This window comes from Rana temporaria, chromosome 2 (genome assembly GCF_905171775.1).
Source record: "Rana temporaria chromosome 2, aRanTem1.1, whole genome shotgun sequence".
Lineage (NCBI taxonomy): Eukaryota > Metazoa > Chordata > Amphibia > Anura > Ranidae > Rana > Rana temporaria.
In genome coordinates, this window is record NC_053490.1 from 83826286 (window position 1) to 83846564 (window position 20279).

A 20279-nucleotide genomic window follows, 5' to 3' on the forward strand; every position below is an offset into this window, starting at 1 on the left:
TCTCTCTCTCTCTCTCTCTCGTGTTCTCTCTCGTGTTCTCTCTCTCTCTCTCTCTCTCTCGTGTTCTCTCTCGTGTTCTCTCTCTCTCTCTCTCGTGTTCTCTCTCTCTCTCTCGTGTTCTCTCTCTCTCGTGTTCTCTCTCTCTCTCGTGTTCGCTCTCGTGTTCTCTCTCTCTCTCTCTCTCTCGTGTTCGTTCTCTCTCTCTCTCTCTCTCTCTCTCTCTCGTGTTCGTTCTCTCTCTCTCTCTCTCTCTCTCTCTCTCTCTCGTGTTCTCTCTCGTGTTCTCTCTCTCTCTCTCTCTCTCGTGTTCTCTCTCTCTCTCTCGTGTTCTCTCTCTCTCGTGTTCTCTCTCTCTCTCGTGTTCGCTCTCGTGTTCTCTCTCTCTCTCTCTCTCGTGTTCGTTCTCTCTCTCTCTCTCTCTCTCTCGTGTTCGCTCTCTCTCTCTCTCTCTCTCGTGTTCGTTCTCTCTCTCTCTCTCTCTCTCTCTCTCTCTCGTGTTCGTTCTCTCTCTCTCTCGTGTTCGTTCTCTCTCTCTCTCTCTCTCTCGTGTTCGTTCTCTCTCTCTCTCGTGTTCGTTCTCTCTCTCTCTCGTGTTCGTTCTCTCTCTCTCTCTCGTGTTCGTTGTCTCTCTCTCTCTCGTGTTCGTTGTCTCTCTCTCTCTCGTGTTCTCTCTCTCTCTCGTTTCAATTCTGGGATGCACTACTGATGCACATAGCTTACCTTCTCTTGTTCACCCTGAAGATGAACTATGGGCATTGTAGTGTGCATAGAACAGTGCACCCGACTGCAACTAACATGCTTCTCGTTCAAAACAAATGTTTCTGGAAGAAGAAAAGAGAGGTTTGGGAGCTCACAGTGAATATTACATGGAGGCAGAAAAAACACAGTAAAGAATGATTTTATGAAAAATAGATTACAGGGCCAGTAGTGAATGTGTATGGATGATTTTGGTAGAATAAGGATATAGTTTGTAATTTTAATGCAGTGGTTTCCTTTTGTAAGCCTGCACATTTTAAAAACGTTGCCCTGATATTGCTGTAATCTTATCTAGTATTAACTAGTATTGCTTCTACTTTGCATGACCAGTCTTAAAGAAAACCCGTTTTAGTGAAATGTGGGAACTAAAGCCAACAAATCGGAGTTCCCGGCCTGGATATGCTTAGCCAAAAAATATATTTAGCATTTTACATTACGTAAAAGAAGGCATCAGGTTTGGATCTTGCAATCTGCACTATGGAGAGCATAGTCGGCTTTATCCCCAATCCCAACCACACTCCACAACTGGCGTTCAGATGGCGAACTAGATTTTACAAATTCCCTGGCTAACAAAAATCAAGACAACACACATTTCTAATTGAATAATTCATCTACTTAAATTGTAATAAATGTTGAATATGTTTTTCTTCTTCTCTTTCTCAGTTTACTTGGTTCTATGTTTCCCATGCCTCGTGTGATTTATGCCATGGCAGATGATGGGCTGCTATTTAAAGTCTTAGCCAGAGTCAGTGAAAAGAGCAAAACGCCAATTATAGCCACAGTTTCCTCCGGAGCTGTTGCAGGTAAGCTGAAATATGATGCAGTCCTTCTTTTATAGTGGTTAACCTTACAGGGTTTCCATTATTCCTATAAATTGTGTATTTTAATGCAGCTAGAAGTCTGACACATAAAAGGGGTTTATTTACTAAAACTGGAGAGCGCAAAATCTGGTGCAGCTCTGCAGAGAAACCAATCGGCTTCAAGGTTTTATTGTCAAAGCTTAATTGAACAAGCTGAAGTTAGAAGCTGATTGGCTGCCATGCACAGCTGCACCAGATTATGGGTGCACTAGCTTTAATAAATTTACCCCAAAGTCACCTAAAAAGGACCCATTAACATTTTGTTGCAGTAGTATGTGGCAAGGCACAGTAATTGGGAGGTAGTGCCATTTATTCTCAATGGCACCCCAGTGTGTCTTGCAATGCATGGTGTAGTGCAATGCAACCAGCTGCACAACGGCAACCTGCACTTTTCTGCTAAAGTGCACTGCAACACACATCTCGAAAGGTGTATTGAGGTGTCATTTAGGAGAGTGGCACTGCATCGCACCAGTGCAATTAAAGTGGTTTTAAAGTTCAGATGAAACCTAACTAACGCTAAACCTGCTCTCTGCCACATTCCATCTATCGAACCCTGTAAAGCAAAAATCGCTATACTTCTCTATTCTGCAGCTGGTCTGGTCTGGTCCCTGCATCAGCTGTAAGTGTGTGTGTGCCGACAACAGAAGCCCCCATAGTAAGTCTATGGGTGATGTCACTCCCCAGTTATTTCACAGCCGTTGTCTGTCCTCTCCTGCACACAGCTTCCACCACTGGAAACCGGACCGGCCGAAGAATAGGTAAGTACAGTGATTTTTGCTTTACAGGGTTAGACACTCCAATTCTGGGCACCAGTCCTCAGGAAGGATGTTCTGGAACTGGAGAGAGTCCTGAGAAAGGGCAACAAAGCTAATTAAGGGACTGGAGGATCTCAGATATGGGGAAAGACTTCAAGCATATAACTTATTCTCTCTGGAGAGGAGATGCTTGAGAGGGGTATGATATCCATGTACAAATACCATACTGGGTACCCCAGCATAGGGGAAACAACTTTTCAGTGAAAGGGAATTTAAAAAGACATGCGACCATTCACTAAAATTTAGAAGAGAAGCAGTTTAACCTTTGAACTGCGTAGAGGGTTCTTTACTGTAAGAGCGGAAAGGATGTGGAATGCTCTTCCACAAGCAGTGGTATCAGTGGGCAACATCGATAATTTCAAAAACTATTAGATGGGTACCTTTTAACAACCACAGCATACAGGGGTATACAATGTACTATTAACATATAAGCGCACACACGCAGTTTGGAATGGATGGGTTTGTCCTTTTCTTCAACCTCACCAACTATGTATATAGATTAGGTTTAGAATGTGGCAGAGAGCAGGTTTACAGTTAGTTTTTCCCTTAACTTACACTTTACGGTTTTTACCCTTTTTTTTTTTTTTTTTTTTTTTTTTTTTTTAATGCAGTCTACGCATTTAGTTAAAAAAAACAAAAAAACTTCTGTGTAAAAGAATCCCTGCCTCCCCTTATACTTGTCTGAGCCCAGTCCCGATCCAGCACTGTGCATGAAAGCTTTCTTGGCTCTGTCCCTCCGTCCTGGCAGATTGATGACAGATGGCTTTTGGCTCCCGCTGCTATCAAACAAATCCTGTGGGGGTGGGGCCAAGCCTTCCCATCTATGTCAATAGATGCAGACAGGGCAGCTCGGAAGTGTACCCACACAAGTACTCCCGTAGAAAGCAGCTTTCTATGGGGCTCTCGCTGAAGAGGAGGGGTCAGGAGCGCCGGTGGGGACCAGAGAAGAGGAGGATTGGGGCTGCTTTGTGCAAAGCCATTGCATAGGGCTGGTAAATCTGACACGTTTGTTTTTTTTTTTTTATTAGAAAGCTTTAGAAGCTTTAATATTTTAACATGCATTGTGGTAAACACAGATGTTACTGTAAAGATGACAGGGCAAATGTAGTCCTGATTGTAGCTAAACACAAGAGCTGGGTGTACACAGAGCAACGTGTACTACCTCATTTGCTTTCATTGAAACTGCTGTCCCTGTACAGAGAAACATTCCCTTGGATAGTCCTACCCCATCAAGCAATACTTTTATAAAATGAGCCCCTGTAGGTCCTATGAAAAGAAGTAAAATAAAGTGTTTTATCTTCATCTTTGCAGAATCTTGGCCCTTACACCTAGAAAAGAAAACTGAAGGCAACAAATGTGAACTGTAATAAAATGCTTTTACTGTGCTTTCAGAAAATCCCCACGGTTTGCATTGAATACAAACCCAGAGTGTGTTATGTTAGGTGCTTCTTCAACTTTAAACATTCACAGCTTAGTGACTGCCAGCTGTAAATTAGCATAGGCTTTTTACGGCTTAGGCTTCATGGAATGTGACCAAGTCATCTCTGAGATATTTTTGGTATTGCCTAATGTATTACACTTCCTGTTAGGGGAACACTGACATAGTACAGTACAGAGCTGAGTTTCTTAATTTGGAGCTCATTGATGTGCTCATCTGTGCTTTATGACATAAAGATTAATAGTCGTGTGTTTTTGTTTTGTTTTTTTTAACAACTTCACACAAATCACAAACCTGTACGTCGGTACGTTGACTCTAAATACCATTGTTATCTCGATCTCAGGAAGGTTGTGCATTTCTCGTAAAGATAAAAGTGGCCTCTGCGGCGGATTCCCAGCGAGATCACTTTTGTCGGTGGTGGAAGAGGGGTGCCCTCCCACTGCTCTCCGGTCGTCTCCTTCGCTTACCAGAGCCGTCCGTAGCGGTGGAGACGATCATGTCCGCTCCCCTCACTGCCTGGTTGCAGAGTGAGGGAAAGATGGCCCCCGCTCAGCTCCATGGCATTGGAGGAGGGAAGCGAAGTCAATCGTCACTTCGCCCAATGCACTTAAAGGGATTTTTTTTTTATTATTATTGAATTTTAGTATAAATTTTGAGATCTGAGGTCTTTTTGACCCTAGATCTAACATTTAAGAAGTCCCATCATGCTTTTTTTTCTATTGCAAGGGATGTTTACATTCCTTGTAATAGGAATAAAAGTGACCCAAATAATTTTTTTCTAAAAGGTAAAATAAATAAGATAATAAATAAATAAATTATATATATATATATATATATATATATATATATAATTAATAAATGTAATGCTCCCTGTCCCGCTGAAGCGAACACATAAGCAAGTCACACCCGCATATGAAAATGGTGTTCAAACCACACGTGTGAGGCATCGCTGCGATTGTTAGAGCGAGAGCAATAATTCTATTTGTAGACCTCCTCTGTAATTTAAAACTGGTAACCTGTAGACCTTTTTAATCATTGCCAATGGAGATTTTAAGTGCCAAAGTTTGCCGCCATTTGAAGCGTGACATGTTTGGTATCAATTTACTTGGCGTAACATTATCTGTCACAATGTAGAAAAAAACAAACTTTACTGTTGTCTTATTTTTTACGCAAAGTATATTTTTCTAAAAAAATTGTACTTGTAAGACCGCTGCGCAAATATGGTGTGACAAAGTATTTGCGCAATCATTTTTCAAACGCCTTTTTTGGGGAAAAAAATTGTTTCATGAATTAAAAAAAAAAAAAAAAACAGTAAAGTTAGCCCAATTTTTTTGTAAAATATTAAAGATTAGGTTACACCGAGTAAATAGATACCTAACATGTCACGCTTTAAAATTGCGCACACTCATGGAATGGCGCCAAACTTTGGCACTTAAAAATCTCCATAGGCAAGGCTTTGACATTTTTTACAGGTTACCAGTTTAGATTTACAGAGGAGATCTAGTGCTAGAATTGTTGCTGCCACTCTAACGCACGCGGCGATACCTCACATATGTGGTTTAAACGGCGTTTACATATGTCGGCGGGACTTGCGTGTGCGTTCGCTTCTGCGCGCGAGCTACAGGGGACAGGGGCGTTTTTAATTTTTTATTATTATTTATTTATTTTACATTTTTTTTTTTACACTTTTTTTTTTTTATTACTTTTATTCCTATTACAAGGAATATAAACATCCCTTGTAATGGGAATGTCACACAGGTCCTCTTTATGGAGAGTAAGACCCCACTTCTCTCCTTCAGGCTGGAAAACATGAGATCGGTGAAAAAAATTCACTGATCTCATGAATAATAATGTGGCTTACAGCCGCAATCGCGGCTTTGTTTACTTACAGGACCCGGGCGTGACGTCATCACATCGCGCCCGGGTCCTCTGACGGTCATAGAGATGACTGGTGACCATCTGGTCACCAGTCATCTCTATACTTCCTGCCAGCGCCAGGCGATTCTTTCTCCGGGCCCCCGATGGCACGGGAGAGCCCGGAGAAGCACCAGATGGCGGCGGGAGGGGGGGGGGGGAATCTGACACCGATAGTGTGTAGGCGCGACGGACCATCAGTCAGCTTCATCGGTTAACCAATGAAAACAGTCCATCGGTCCGTTCTCATCGGATGGACTGATCGTGTGTGCGCGGAATTACTTTGTTGTTTTTTGTTTTTTAATGTTATTTACAATCCCTTCAAATGACCAGAAACTCCTAATTTGCATTGTTTCTTCTTTTCCAGCATTGATGGCATTTCTGTTTGACTTGAAAGATTTGGTCGATCTCATGTCCATTGGCACACTTCTAGCCTACTCTTTGGTTGCTGCCTGTGTATTAGTTTTAAGGTAAAGGCATAAAGAATTTGTATATTGTATGGAAAGCATTTTCATCTAGTTAGTTTCATGCATTTTAATGACATGCTAGTGCAACTGGTTTATTTGGATTTGTCCCTTGTTCTTTTACAGGTATCAACCAGAGCAGCCAAATCTGGCTTATCAAATGGCCTGCACAAACGAAGAGCCGGATATTAATGAGTCTGTCAGTACCAGTGAGTCCCAGGCTGGGTTTTTGGGAGAAGATGAGAAATTTTCTTTCAAATTGTTGTTCTGCCCAACAAACTCTGAACCAACCAGGTTATCGGGAGCCATAGTAAATTGTGCAGCTGGTGGTATAGGTGAGTGATTGGCTTTTGACATGTAGCTCTTTTCTGTCATAAACACAACCCAATGGGATCTGAATGAGAAGAACTACACTGCCCATAATTAACCACTACCGGACCGCCCACTGTATATATACGTCATTACATTAAGGCTTACCTGTTTGGTGCAAGAAATATCTCCTTAAAGCGGAGTTCCACCCTATTTTTCAACTAATTAGCATTCGATTTAACACTGCCCCCTTACATCTAATTGGCATGTGTTTTTTTTTTTTCTTTGAAAAACTCACGGTTTTCTTCCTGTGAGTTAATTTCCCTGTTGCGGCGGAATGGCTTCTCCGCCGCATCCAGCGCTGCTATGCCTCCTGGGAGATGTGTGTCATCAATCCCAGGAGGCTGGGCTGAACGATTGCCGCCGTAGTTGAACATCTCGGGGGCGGGAGGGAGGGCAGTGCCGCCCATAGAGGTGGTGTCCTCTTCCTCTTCTCCCTCTCCAACTCCTAGCACCGCCCCCGTCCTCCCCCCTCCACCACCCGCCCGCCATCTGTCTCCAGTGAGCGGAGATGCAGATCATCAGGCTGACAGAGCGGATCTCTGTCTGATAGATCTGTATGCGAGTACACCGCTTGTAGTACAGCCCCGCCTCCCTGTACATTGAAACAGTGCGCTCTGCACTGTCTGTCACAATTCTGGTGCAGGGAGGTGAGGCTGTACTAGGAGCTGTGTACTCACATACAGACCTATCAGCCGAGATGCGCTCGGTCATCCTGATGATATGTAACTCTCCCCACTGTGCACTAATAATGCACTGGTGTCACAGTTAGTGGGAGAGCGGAGCTTGCAGCATATACCCTGCCACTGTGCCATCAAACACTATCACACTTGGGCCATCAAATGCATCCACTGTGCCCAACGCTGCCTCACTGCCCGTAACTCTGCCCTCACTGTGCCCGTAACTCTGCCCTCACTGTGCCCGTAACTGGGCCCAACGCTGCCTCACTGTGCCCAACGCTGCCTCACTGTGCTCATAACTGTGCCCTCACTGTGCTCAACGCTGCTTCCTGTGCCCGTAACTGTGCCCAACGCTGCCTCACTGTGCCCAACGCTGCCTCACTGTGCCTGTAACTGTGCCCTCACTGTGCTCAACGCTGCTTCCTGTGCCCGTAACTGTGCCCAACGCTGCCTCACTGTGCCCGTAACTGTGCCCTCACTGTGCCCAACGCTGCCTCACTGTGCCCGTAAAACGCATCCATGTACTGGGGGCTATGCGATTTGGCGGGGGACTGATGCGGTGTGCAGGGACCGATGCGGTGTGCTGCGATGTGCCGGTGCCGGGGCCGATGCAGTGTGCTGTGCCAGGGGCCGATGCAGGGTGCCGGGGCCGATGCAGGGTGCTGGGGCCGATACAGCACAGGGATGGTGGGAACCCCTCATAATGAGCACAGCAGGAGTACAGCCACAGGAAGTCAGTGCAGGGATGGTGGGAACCCCTCATGAAGGGTTCCCACCATCCCTGTTGTGTGCTGACTTCCTGTGGCTGTACTCCTGCTGTGCTCATTATGAGCGTACGAATCCGAAGTGAGTTTCGGGCACAAAATACGAAATAAGGGCTAATGTGAAACTGAACTAAACAAAATTAATTTATTGACAGTGCACAGGTCTAGTATACACACCACATATATAACAATATATATATATATATATATATATATATATATATATATATATATATATATATATATATATATACATTTTGTTATGTAGATATATCTGCACAGGAACAAATTATTTAGTATATTTACTGGTTCCTGGAAGGAGGAGGGGAGGAGAGGAGGAGAGGTTTGCATAGATAAGGGGCGGCAACTTTCTCTGACACTCCCGTTGCTATTGAAACCTGATCTGAAACATATTACACTGCTTGTGCAGCACTGAGCATGTGCGAGATCTGCAAGGCTGAAATCCAGGAAGTCATACAGTCTGGCTTCATGATGCCCACACTTAAGATGGCCCCCGTCAATTTCTATTTGATAAAGTGTCTAAATGCTGTAACAACCTAACAAAACGGACCTTAGTTTACAGACTAACTTTACTAGAATACATTAGGCTTGTGTATTACAGGGGTATTTATATTTAAAAAGTGAAATTGTGGCCGGAACTCCGCTTTAACCCACACGGTTAAGGAGATATTTGCAGAAAGGACTGCACCGATGTCTACGGCGCATGCACGGTTTTATCAATGGGATCATTTGTAAGACCGTCGTGCAAATACAGTGCAACATAAAGTATTGCAACAATCTCCATTTTATTCTCTAGGGTGTCTGCTAAAAAAAATTATATAATAAAATTATATAATGTTTGGAAGATGAGCCAGCAAGACAGTAATACTACAGAGATCAGGAAATGTCCTTGATTTCTGTAGCAACCCCCCCCCTAACAATAATTTTTTAAAGTCTAAATTCACATTCTAAACGTGTTGCAACCATATTTTTGGGAGTGCTGATGGCCACTTTAAACAAGCTGTTAGCAGGCTTCAAAACACTTCTTAAAGCCTTTTGGAAAGTCTTAAAGGGGTTGTAAAGGTTAGTTTTTTATTTTCTAAATAGGTTCCTTTAAGCTAGTGCATTGTTCTTTCACTTACCTTTTCCTTCCATTTCCCTTCTAAATGTTTTTTTTCTTTGTCTGTCTGAATTTCTCACTTCCTGTTCCTCCTCAGTAAGTTGTTCAGTAAGCTGTTCTAAATGACTTTCCACCGCTCGGATGATGGTGGAAAGCTTGCTGAGGAGAAACGGGAAGTGAGAAATTCAAACAAAGAAAAAAAACATTTAGAAGGGAAATGGAAGGAAAAGGTAAGTGAACCAACAATGCACTAGCTTAAAGGAGCCAATTTAGAAAATAAAAGACGAACCTTTACAACCCCTTTAAAGTGACAATCAACACTCCCATTAAGGATCTATGTTCAACATTTCCAAACTGGAGTTTATTGTTACTTTAAGGGCCAGTTCACACCACACGCAGTTCCGTACAGTTTTGTGTGCATTTTTTCTGCACTAAAAATGCATGCACAGTGTCTTCCATGTTTTCCAATGGCTCTAGTTGGCTCTAGTTCACACCATGCAGTCAGTTTCTGGTGCAGAAACTGACCGGAAACTGACTGCATGGTAGGGCTGTCAAATTTTAATCGCTGCATCGGTGCATCGCGATTCGGGTGTCCCCGATGTGGCATCGATGCATGCGACCGTATTGATCGATGTTTGGCCCCGCCCCTCCCAGGAGAGCGCTCCGTTCAGACATTGCCTTGTGTTTGTATAAGGCGCGCTCATGTAACTGCCTAGCCCGCCTCTCTCCTCTTACGTCTCACGTCTCTCCTGGCGTCAGCCCCGCCCACTGACTGTAACGATCAGATCAGTAGAAAGGCGGGAGGGGCTGAGGCCAGGAGAGACATGAGAGCATGGTGGAAATCTGCGGAGCTGCACTCCGCTCCGCCTCCCGTCCTCCACTCCTCATGTGCAGACTGCCGAGACTGATGTGAGGCAACAGGCAAGTCTGTGGCTGACAAGGGAGCAAGAACCCAGGCACCGTGGCTGCAGAGAACACAGTGAGTGGAGCACTGTGTATTGCTTACACACAGCATGGCAAGTTACACAGGCAGCATAGTCAGCATGTGCTCTGTAATGACCTGTCACAGTGTCAGATTGCTGTTGGGTGCTTACTTTGTTATGGCTGTACTGGGTTAAAGTTTGTAACGCACAGTACAGCCAAAGTCAGAACCCAAAAGTCATTTGACACTGACAGATCCATGACAAACACATTCTGTCTGTGCTGCCTGTGTGATTTTCATAATGCTGGTGAAGATGCAGTGAGATGTTGCTTTACATTTGCATTTGGGGGGGGGGGGCAGTAAACATGTGCCCCCCAACCACTTCCCTTTAACCACTTCCTGTCCAGCGACATACTGGTACATTGCTGGATTGTAAGGGTGATATCTTGATCATCGCTACAGCAATGATCAAGATATAATTTTTTAGCCCCAGCGATTCTGCACAAAGTAAAAAGTAATCTTGGTGGCTAAGAAGCCCCTAGATTACTTTTACAGTCAGTGGAAGGGGGTTCCACCACCATCATGCCACCACCTTTGCTGGGCTCTCCAGTGCAATCGGGTCCTGTGAGCAGCAGCATCCAGTTCCTGGGACATGGTGGGGTTCATTTACTAAAGGCAAATCCACTCCTGTACTATGCCCGCAGTCTCTGATCATCTCCTGTACCATGTCTGCAGTCTCTGATCATCTCCTTTAGTATTTTGGGGGGAGAGCCATGCACACTTGCGCTGCAATCGTGGTGCATTGCAGAATCGAATCTTGGACTTGGTAATCGTATCGAATCGTGAGACCGGTGAAGATGCGCAGCCCTACTGCATGGTGTGCACTAAAGCCATTGGAAAACATGGAAAACACTGTGCATGCATTTTGTGCAGAAAAAAAGCACACGGAACTGCGTCTGGTGTGAACTGGCTCTAAAAGCTTCAACAAAGCTTGCTGAATGCTCTGCAAATGCTTTGTCAAGGGTTGCTTTTCACATTGCTCTTATACAAGCTAAAGCCCATTTGAAATGATGATTAAAATAGGAATGCTATTGTTGGATGTCCCAAAGCATCACCAATTTCTAATATGTTGCACTTTTTTTCTCTTTTCAGGGCTGCTAATTATCATTTTTTGTTGTCTCTGTGTTCTCGGCCAGGATTCTCTGGTAAATGGAAATGCATTAGTGATCTCCTTTCTTGCTCTCAGTCTTTTTTCCTGTTCCCTCTTGACTGTAATAATTTGGATGCAGCCTGAAAGCAAAACCAAGCTATCTTTTAAGGTAACTAATGTGACACTTATGTGAAATCTTATCTCTTTGTCCTCTTTCTTGCCATATTTCCACTCAATAAGGTGACCATGGAGCAGTCTAGATCTCTTCAGATTTTCCCAGGATTGTAGATGGGTTATATGATCTCGTATATAAAAAGGAGTGAAGTTTAAAGGTACTTCAGTACTCTAGTTAAAAATGAAATCTTGAGATGCGTACAGAGATATTGGCCTGTTTGCTTATGACTTCATAATTCCATATAGACTTTGTAACCAACCATCCCACCCCACTTCTTTGCTTTGGGAAATCCTTTTTCTTATCTATTTTTGTAATGCAGAATAGTTTTCCCAAATTCCCACGTACAGGCTCCTTGTCTTGCACCCAGAGATGTAATTTGTCTTTGTTAGTAAGTTTCTGACTGCCACCAATCACATATGAACCTACATTGGAAGTTATCTTTTTATCCAGCAAAGCAGCCAACCGTTTTAGTGTAGGAGGGATTTGTACAACAAGTCTATAGCATAAAACAAACAAAGCATTTGAGCCACTAACAAAACTCAGGTTAGTGCCTGCGCTTGTACCTCTTTTTTAGTGTTCTGTCAGCATTCAGCCTTTCTCACCCATGGAGAGAGCGATAAGCATCAGTAGGCTCACATATATAAAGGCCTGTGAAAAGTGGAGACTAATAGGGGTCTGGCTACCAGGTAAGATGTGGACCTAGGAATGGGTGCTTTATTCCCCACCCAAAGCTCTACAAAGTTTCTGGGGTCCAGTATCAAGAACAAAAGTTAAGATTGTACAAAATTTTACAATGAAGATCTACAGCCCTGCATACAACTGGTAATCGGGTTGATTTTAATCCTGCTTTGTATGGAACGGCTGGAATATTTTGGCCACAAACTCGAGCAGGGCCATATGGCAGTGTGCAAAAGCACACTGGCAGTTGTTTTTTTAGATTTCAAATATCAAACTAAGAACTGATTTGAATCTGGTTTTAAACCCACTGGTATTGTGGGAAGTTTCAAATAAATGCATGTGGATAATAATGTAAATATGATGTACCTGGTTACATTTATTGAACTGATTTATGACACACAGCTAGATAGAGTTCCATATATGATACTAAATAAGGAAGCGAGTAATCCTTGTTAAAGCTGATAGTTTCAAAGTAAAAAAGTCTTATATACATTTGACACAGCAAGCTTTATACATTTTCTGATGGAGCATTTTCATGTAACCTAATAAGGGCTCAGCATAGAGCCCGTATGAACATGGTATTTATTCTCTTATCCTTAGATGTGTTGTATTTCGCTCTTTAGGTGCCGTTTTTACCTGTGCTGCCCGTTTTGAGCATCTTTGTAAATGTATACCTTATGATGCAGTTGGACAAAGGCACGTGGATACGATTTGCAATCTGGATGGTAATAGGTAAGAACTAGCAAGTTACAAATTACAGGCACCTTCCTTCATTTATTCTTGCACTAATCTACTACTAATGTAGCACGTAAACAGACAGGTGCCTAGTGGTAATATTTGTGGTGTAAGAAATCAAGCGTCTGTAATCCTTTATGACACATTTTTGAAAATAATATTTCTGTGGGGGGCATCCTGAAAATGGAAATGTTTCCAATTGTATACCTAACAGTGGTCATCAACGCTGTCCTCAGGGCCCACTAACAGTCCAAGTTTGCAAGATAACTGAAATACATTACAGGTGATATCATTTGCTGCTCAGTGACTGCAGTATTCTAGTCTGCATCTCCCCAAGGTAATACATAAAACCTGGCATGTAAGTGGGCCCCGAGGACAGGGTTGATGACCGCTGCCTAACAAGGAGGTATAACCTACACATGTAAGTAAGAAATGGTACACCCTTTGAGTGGAAATATTTGCAACATGCAGAACCCTAATTTTAAAGAACGCCTGGGCCTATGGAGCATTCTGAATCATTCTTTATTCACAATAATTCAGCAGTCTTATACAATGTTTTTGTTTGCCCCCTCATGCAGCTCTGCTTGCTTTTGTCTGATCCCTAGAAATCCTCCCTAAACTGCCTTGTCCAGCACTGTCCGAAAGACAAAATGGTATGCAAGGTCAGGCTGGCTGAGCAACTGCTTTCAGACTTGTACACTTCAGATCTGTTTTCTTGCATTTTGTGTCAACTCAGCAAAATGCATGTACAGGAGGAAATTCACAAAGCTAAAACACCAGGATAATTGTTATTCATTATTTTCAGCTGAGTCCAATGAGATTTGAAAATTGAAGTCATGTGGCTGAATTAGAGATTCGCAGCCCCTCCGAAAACAGTGACTCTGGCAGTCACAGTGGCTAGTTCCCCACTAGTTCCGCTCTTTGTTTATGATTGACAGCAGGCAGTGGGTGGATTCTGTAGCAAGACCAAGAAAGACCAAGGTGCTTGTCACAGGTACTTGAGTCTGTCGCCTACACTGATATTTATTTATGGAAGCACAACTAAATTCTAAAGAGTATCACAAACGTTCTTTATAAATTCCCCTGATTGTTTTAAAAGTACCCTTTCACAGCAAGTGTGTGTGTGTGTGGTGTCACTGGCAGATATGGACAGGAAGTCCTCCCCAATGGAACACCTCAGATACAGGCAGTTCCTCCTGTTTTTTCACCAGTGTCTTGAAGGTGGTGGCCCCTAAAGTTCAACTCTCTGTATGGTATTACCAGAGTCCTCAAGTGGTTCTAGCAGGGATCAGGAGACCGGTTAGTCAGATCCATTGTTATAGCGAACATGCCGACTTGGATGGTCCCCGGGCCCCGCTACAATGAAGATGGAGGTTTTGGCAGGGATAGCCTGTAATGCAGCATTTTGGCGTTTGGACCCTGTGTTATGAAACAATGCACAGTTTGGTACTGACCAAGATTTTTCCAGTGAGTTGCTGTTCAGGCCCAGGACAGTGGGCCCCAAATGTAAAGGGGACAGCTGCCCTGAAAGTCCACTGTGACAGAGCCTGCTGTGATGGGTGCAGGTGGGATCCGTGGCCTTGCGACTGAATCCTGCGGTAGGAAACGGGTGAGTGGCCTTTTACCTGAGGAATTTCGCTCAGTTTGCCTAGCCTTAGAGTCTTCTTTGTCTTCCCACTAGGGGCAGTGTGATGGCCTGTGTGTCCCTATGTATTATTGGTGAACCTGGCCAAGCCAGTAATTCTCCCGGTATTAATCAAGCAGTTTTTTTTTCTTTTTCCGAGAGTCACCAGCTTGGCCAAGGAAGATATAGTATGCTAACAACATGAACCTGACGATAGATGGCCCCTGGGCACTTTCGGTTTGGCCAGCTCTCCTATCTCAAAGGCTAATATTGCATTTTGCTTTATAGTCGCTGGGTTCAACAGCCTGGCTGAAGGATGAAGTAGTCTCTGGGCCAGTCATATATATGTTACTAAAGGCCAGAAAACCTTCCTCCAGAAAGATTGATCATAGGACTTGGAGGTCTAACGTGTCCCGGTGTGAGAGCAGAAAGTTTAATTCCTGGGAATGCCTGTTTGGTCACATTTTTACTTTTTCTCCAATCAGGGGTGGAAGTGAATTTGGTTTTAAGCACCATTAAAGGCCAGATATCTGCCCTGTCATTTTTCTTCCCAGTGACCTCTTGCTTCTCATTTGCTGATGCATACTTTTGTTCAGGGGTAACTCATATGGCTCTGCTTGTGAAGTCCCCTCTGTGTCCTTGGGATTTGAATTTGGACGTGTCTTGTAGAAACCAATGTTGAACAAATTTGTGAGATTCCGTTAGCCCTATTGACTCTGAAGGTGTTGTTTGTTTGTTTTTTGTTTTGTTTTTTTGTAATAACCTTGGCAAGGAGTGGCGGAATTGTCAGCCCTTTTCTGTAAAGAGACATTTTTAATCCTCCACCAGTACACAAGGTGGTTATGCGTCCTCATCCATCTTTCTTGGCAAAAGTGGTTTCGAGATTTTCATTTGAATCAGGACATAGTCTTGCCTTAGTTTTTACCCTAGTCCTCAGTCGTCCGGAGAGAAACGCTGTGCACATTGGATGTGTTTTGAACTGTTAAGGTTTATTTGAATATGTCTGCAACAGTCAGGCAGTCAGATTTGTTATTCATCTTTCCTGAGGGTCCTAGGAAGGATCAGGCAGCTTCTAATGCCGCGTACACACGATCGGAATTTCTGATTAAAAAAGTCAGATGGAAATTCCGATTGTGTGTGTGGGCCCCATCTGACTTTTTTCCGTCTGTGTTTAGAAATAGAACATGTTTTATTTTTTTGCGGGGGCAAAAAAAAAACCGATAAGAAGAAAAAACCCAGGGAAAAAAAACATGCATGCTTGGAAGCATTGAACTTAATTTTTCTCGGCTCGTCGTAGCGTTTTACGTCACTGCGTTTTGGACGGTCAGAATTTGGTCTGACAGTGTGTATGCAAGTCAGCTTGAATGGAATTCCGACGAAAAATTTAATCGGATTTTAGGCCGTGAGAAGTTCTGATCGTGTGTACGGGGCATAAGTTGGCCATTTCACAGTGGATTTGGCTTAAAGGGTAAGGTTTCGCCTTTTTAAGTGAAGGCTTACTTTACTAGGAGTGCTGGGGCCTCCTGGACTATCTATTATCGGGTGTCCGTGGTTAATGCCTGTGAGGGTGAAACTTGATCTTTAGTATGTACCTTTTTTATGAGGTTTATCCAAGTGGATGGAAGGGCCACTGTGGATCCTGCTTTTGGACACACTGTGTTGTCCTCGAGCCTGATGGTGGCTTCCGTGTGTCTCTCCCCTCATGTACATTGCTTTGTGACATAGATTTATAGCCTGCTCTGTGTCCCTGTGATGTCCAACAAAGAAAACAGGATGTTTGCACTTGCCTGTAACATCCATTTCTTGGAGTACATCACAGCACAGTTCTGTTCTTGTCCCATTTCTGGACGTTCATTGCTTGCTACAAAACTGAGTTACTTCCTTTTTTTTATAGGAGGGGCTCTATAGGGGAGGAATCCCTATCTGTTTTCTATTTTTTGTTTTGTTTTAAATACAGGGCAACTCTAACAGGATCCCGTGGCCACAGGATCACTTGTACACAATAGTCAGAGCTGCACGATATTGGCTAAAATGAAAACCACAATTTTTATTTTATTTTTTGCTTAGAATAAAGAACACAATTCTCGCGACATGAAATCTTTCACATTATGCAAAAAATTGTGCTAACTTTACTGTTTTTTCATTTTGTTTTTATTTTTTCATTAAAGTGTATTATTTCTCAAACAATTGCGTTTGAAAGACCACTGCACAAATACAGTGTGGCATAAAATATTGCAGCAACCACCATTTTATTCTGTAGGGTCTCCGCTAAAAAGTAATATATATATTGTGTGTGTGTGTATATATGTGTGTGTATATATTTGTGTGTGTGTGTATGTTTGGGAGTTTCTGAGTAATTTTCTAGCAATAAGTATATGATTTTAACTTGTAAGCAGCAAGTTTCAGAAAAAGGTTTAGGCCCAGATTCACAAAGGAGTTACGACAGCGTATCTCCAGATACGCCGTCGTAACACTGAGTGTGAGGCGTCTCATCTCTGCGCCTGATTCATAGAATCGGATACGCCTCACTGTTGCCTAGATACAAGCGGCGTAAGTCTCCTACGCCGTCGTATCTTGGTGTGCATATATTTACGCTGGCTGCTAGGGGCGCTTCCGTATATTTACGCGTAGAATATGCAAATGAGCTAGAAGCGCCGATTCAGAAACGTACGTGCGCCCAGCGCATTAATTTACGTTGTTTACGTAAGGCTTTTTTCGGCGTAAAGTTACCCCTGCTATATGAGGCGTAGCCAATGTTAAGTATGGACGCCGGGACAGCGTCGAATTTTGCGTCGTTTGCGTAAGTCGTACGCGAATAGGGCTGTGCGTAAGTTACGTTCACGTCTAAAGCATTGACTATTTGCGGCGTAATTTGGAGCATGCGCACTAAGATAATTTCACGGACGGCGCATGCGCCGTTCGTTAGGAGCGTCAATTACGTGGGGTCATGAGTCATTAACATACAACACGCCCACTACCAGCCTACTTTGAATTAGGCGGGCTTACGCCGGCCCATTTACACTATGCCGACGTAACTTAGGGCGCAAGTTCTTTCAGAATACGGGACCTGCCTCACTAAGTTACGGCGGCGTAGTGTATCTGAGATACGCTACGCCTGCCTAAAGATAGGCGATTCTACCTGAATCTGGCCCTTGGTCTTTTAAGTGGTTAAACTTCCCTCATCTACAGACAGAAGTTCATTCCTTTTATCTAAGAACGAAATGTTACTTTGTTTATAGTTATTCACAATGTTGTGATAAAACTTGACAGGCTGCCTGCACTTGTTAGAATCTGGAAATGCTGTTTTAAGATTGGGGAAATCAAAATATCAATTTTTAACGATTAATCAAGCAGCCTGTAAAAAGAAAACAAAAAATAGATAATATAATTTCTGCCAGCCCACCTGGTGAGGCCACCGATGTTCCACTGCTCTCTGGATGCTGCAGGTATTCCACACTTCAGGTGTGTGGAATACCTGCTCCTGCACAGAATGATGTGGTTCTATGGATTGCGTGTTGCTACATAACACACAAGCAGGCAAACGGAACCACTGCATTCTGAGATTAAATAACCTAAGGTGACTGGGGGAACTGGTGGCATTGAAGCACATGGGCTGCCAGAACAGTAAGTATACAGTGAGGGGAAAAACGTATTTGATATACTGCTGATTTTGTATGTTTTCCCACTGACAAAGAAGTGATCAGTATATAATTTTAACGTTGGGTTTATTTTAACAGTGAGAGACAGAACAATAAAAGTATCCAGAAAAACGCATTTCAAAAAAGTTATAAATTGATTTGCATTTTAATGAGTGAAATAAGTATTTGACCCCCTATCAATCAAGAAGATTTCTGGCCCCCAGGTGTCTTCTATACAGGTAAAGAGCGGAGATTAGGAGCACTCTCTTAAAGGGAGCACTCCTAATCTTGGCTTGTTACCTGTATACTGTCCACAGAAGCAATCCATCAGATTCCAATTTCTCCACCATGGCCAAGACTAAAGAGCTGACCAAGGACGTTTGGGGACCTACACAAGGCTGGAATGGGCTCCAAGACCATCACCAAGCAGCTTGGTGATAGGATGGCAACAGTTGGTGCGATTATTCGCAAATGGAAGAAACACAAAATAACAGTCAATCTCCCTCGGTCTGGGGCTCAATTCAAGATCTCACCTCGTGGAGTTTCAATGATCATGAGAATGGTGAGGAATCAGCCCAGAACTACACAGGAGTATCTTATCAATGATCTCAAGGCAGCTGGGACCATAGTCCCCAAGAAAACAATTGGTACCACACTACACCGTGAAGGGCTGAACTCCTGCAGCGCCCGCAATGTCCCCCTGCGCAAGAAAGCACATGTACAGACCCGCCTGAAGTTTGCTAATGAATATCTGAATGATTCAGAGGAGAACTGAGTGAAAGTGTTGTGGCAGAGACCATAACCGAGCTCTTTGGCATCAACTCAACTCGCTGTGTTTGGAGGAGAAATGCTGCTTTTGACCCTAAGAACACCATCCCCACCGTCAAACATGAGGTGGGAACATTATGCTTTGGGGGTGTTTTTATGCTAAGGGGACAGGGCAACTTCACTGCATCAAGTTACGATGGACGGGGCCATGTACCGTCAAATCAAATCTTGGGTGAGAACCTCCTTCCCTCAGCCAGGGCATTGAAAATTCCAAGGTGGAAATGGTAAAGTGCGGCGTTGAAAATAATGATTTCGACGTGATCAAAAAATATATAAATGGGTGAATAAGAGGGTGCTGTCTATATGAATAGAACCATTAGACTGCACTAATGTGCTAATTTCAATATACACACAGAAGGTAATAAATTCATTTTAATAAAACAACCAAAATTGATGGTGCATAAAACATAAAAAACAAAAATCCTGATAAACAAAGTGTATAGATGTACAAAGAGATAAACACCAAAGTGACAATAAACCAAATGTGTTGGTAAACAAGTGAGTATAAAGTCCAAAAAATTCTACTGAAATTAAAATAACTACCGTATTTATCGGCATATAACACGCACAGGCGTATAACACGCACTGTAACTTTTAGAGGGAAGTTTCAGGAAAACACTTTCCACAGCCCCCTGCATATAACATGCAGGCACAGTTTATCCTCCTATTTTCAGGGTAAAAAAGTGAGTGTTATACGCCAATAAATACAGTATATAATCAGTTGTCTGTGAAGATTGAAGGCTTACCAAACGAGTTGGACCCAGCGAGGCTTACGCCTGATGAGTCAAACGGGCTTGTTGGTGTATCTCACTCAAGAAGAATTAAACAAGTACGACTTCCAATGGAACCAGGCAGAGATATATCAGAGTTGACATCAATGAATGTAGACCATGGATGGAGCAGCAGTACTTCACATATAAATCCTCCCAATGTAATATATAGTAGAAGGAAAAAGATTGGGCCACATGGTGTAATTCCGTTTCAAAATGAGAACATTTATTAAAACCTTATTAGGAGAAACGTGTCAGTAAGGGCTCGGCTTATGCCACTGCGTTACTCTGATTTTATTTGCTGTATATGTCTCAAATGTGAGTCACCTTTTTTTAATAAATGTTCTCATTTGGAAATGGAATTACATTATGTGGCCCAATCTTTTTCCTTCTACTATATGTTACATTGGGAGGATTTATATGTGAAGTACTGCTGCTCCATCCATGGTCTACATTTATTGATGTCAACTCTGTGATGTATCTCTGCCTGGTTCCATTGGAAGTCGTACTTGTTTAATTCTTCCTGAGTGAGATACACCAACAAGTTTGACTTATCAGGCGTAAGCCTCGCTGGGTCCA

General features: G+C 43.1%; 1 protein-coding gene across 1 annotated transcript in view; it reads left to right on the top strand.

Annotated features, from left to right (window-relative positions):
• The window catches only part of SLC7A1 (solute carrier family 7 member 1), an 80941-nt gene that overhangs the window by 54622 nt on the left and 6040 nt on the right, over positions 1-20279 (top strand). Inside the window, exons 7-11 of the mRNA XM_040340467.1 lie at positions 1420-1559; positions 6151-6253; positions 6374-6582; positions 11255-11421; positions 12729-12837. Of these exons, the coding sequence (XP_040196401.1) occupies positions 1420-1559; positions 6151-6253; positions 6374-6582; positions 11255-11421; positions 12729-12837 (728 nt within the window). The remainder of the gene's footprint in view (positions 1-1419; positions 1560-6150; positions 6254-6373; positions 6583-11254; positions 11422-12728; positions 12838-20279) is intronic.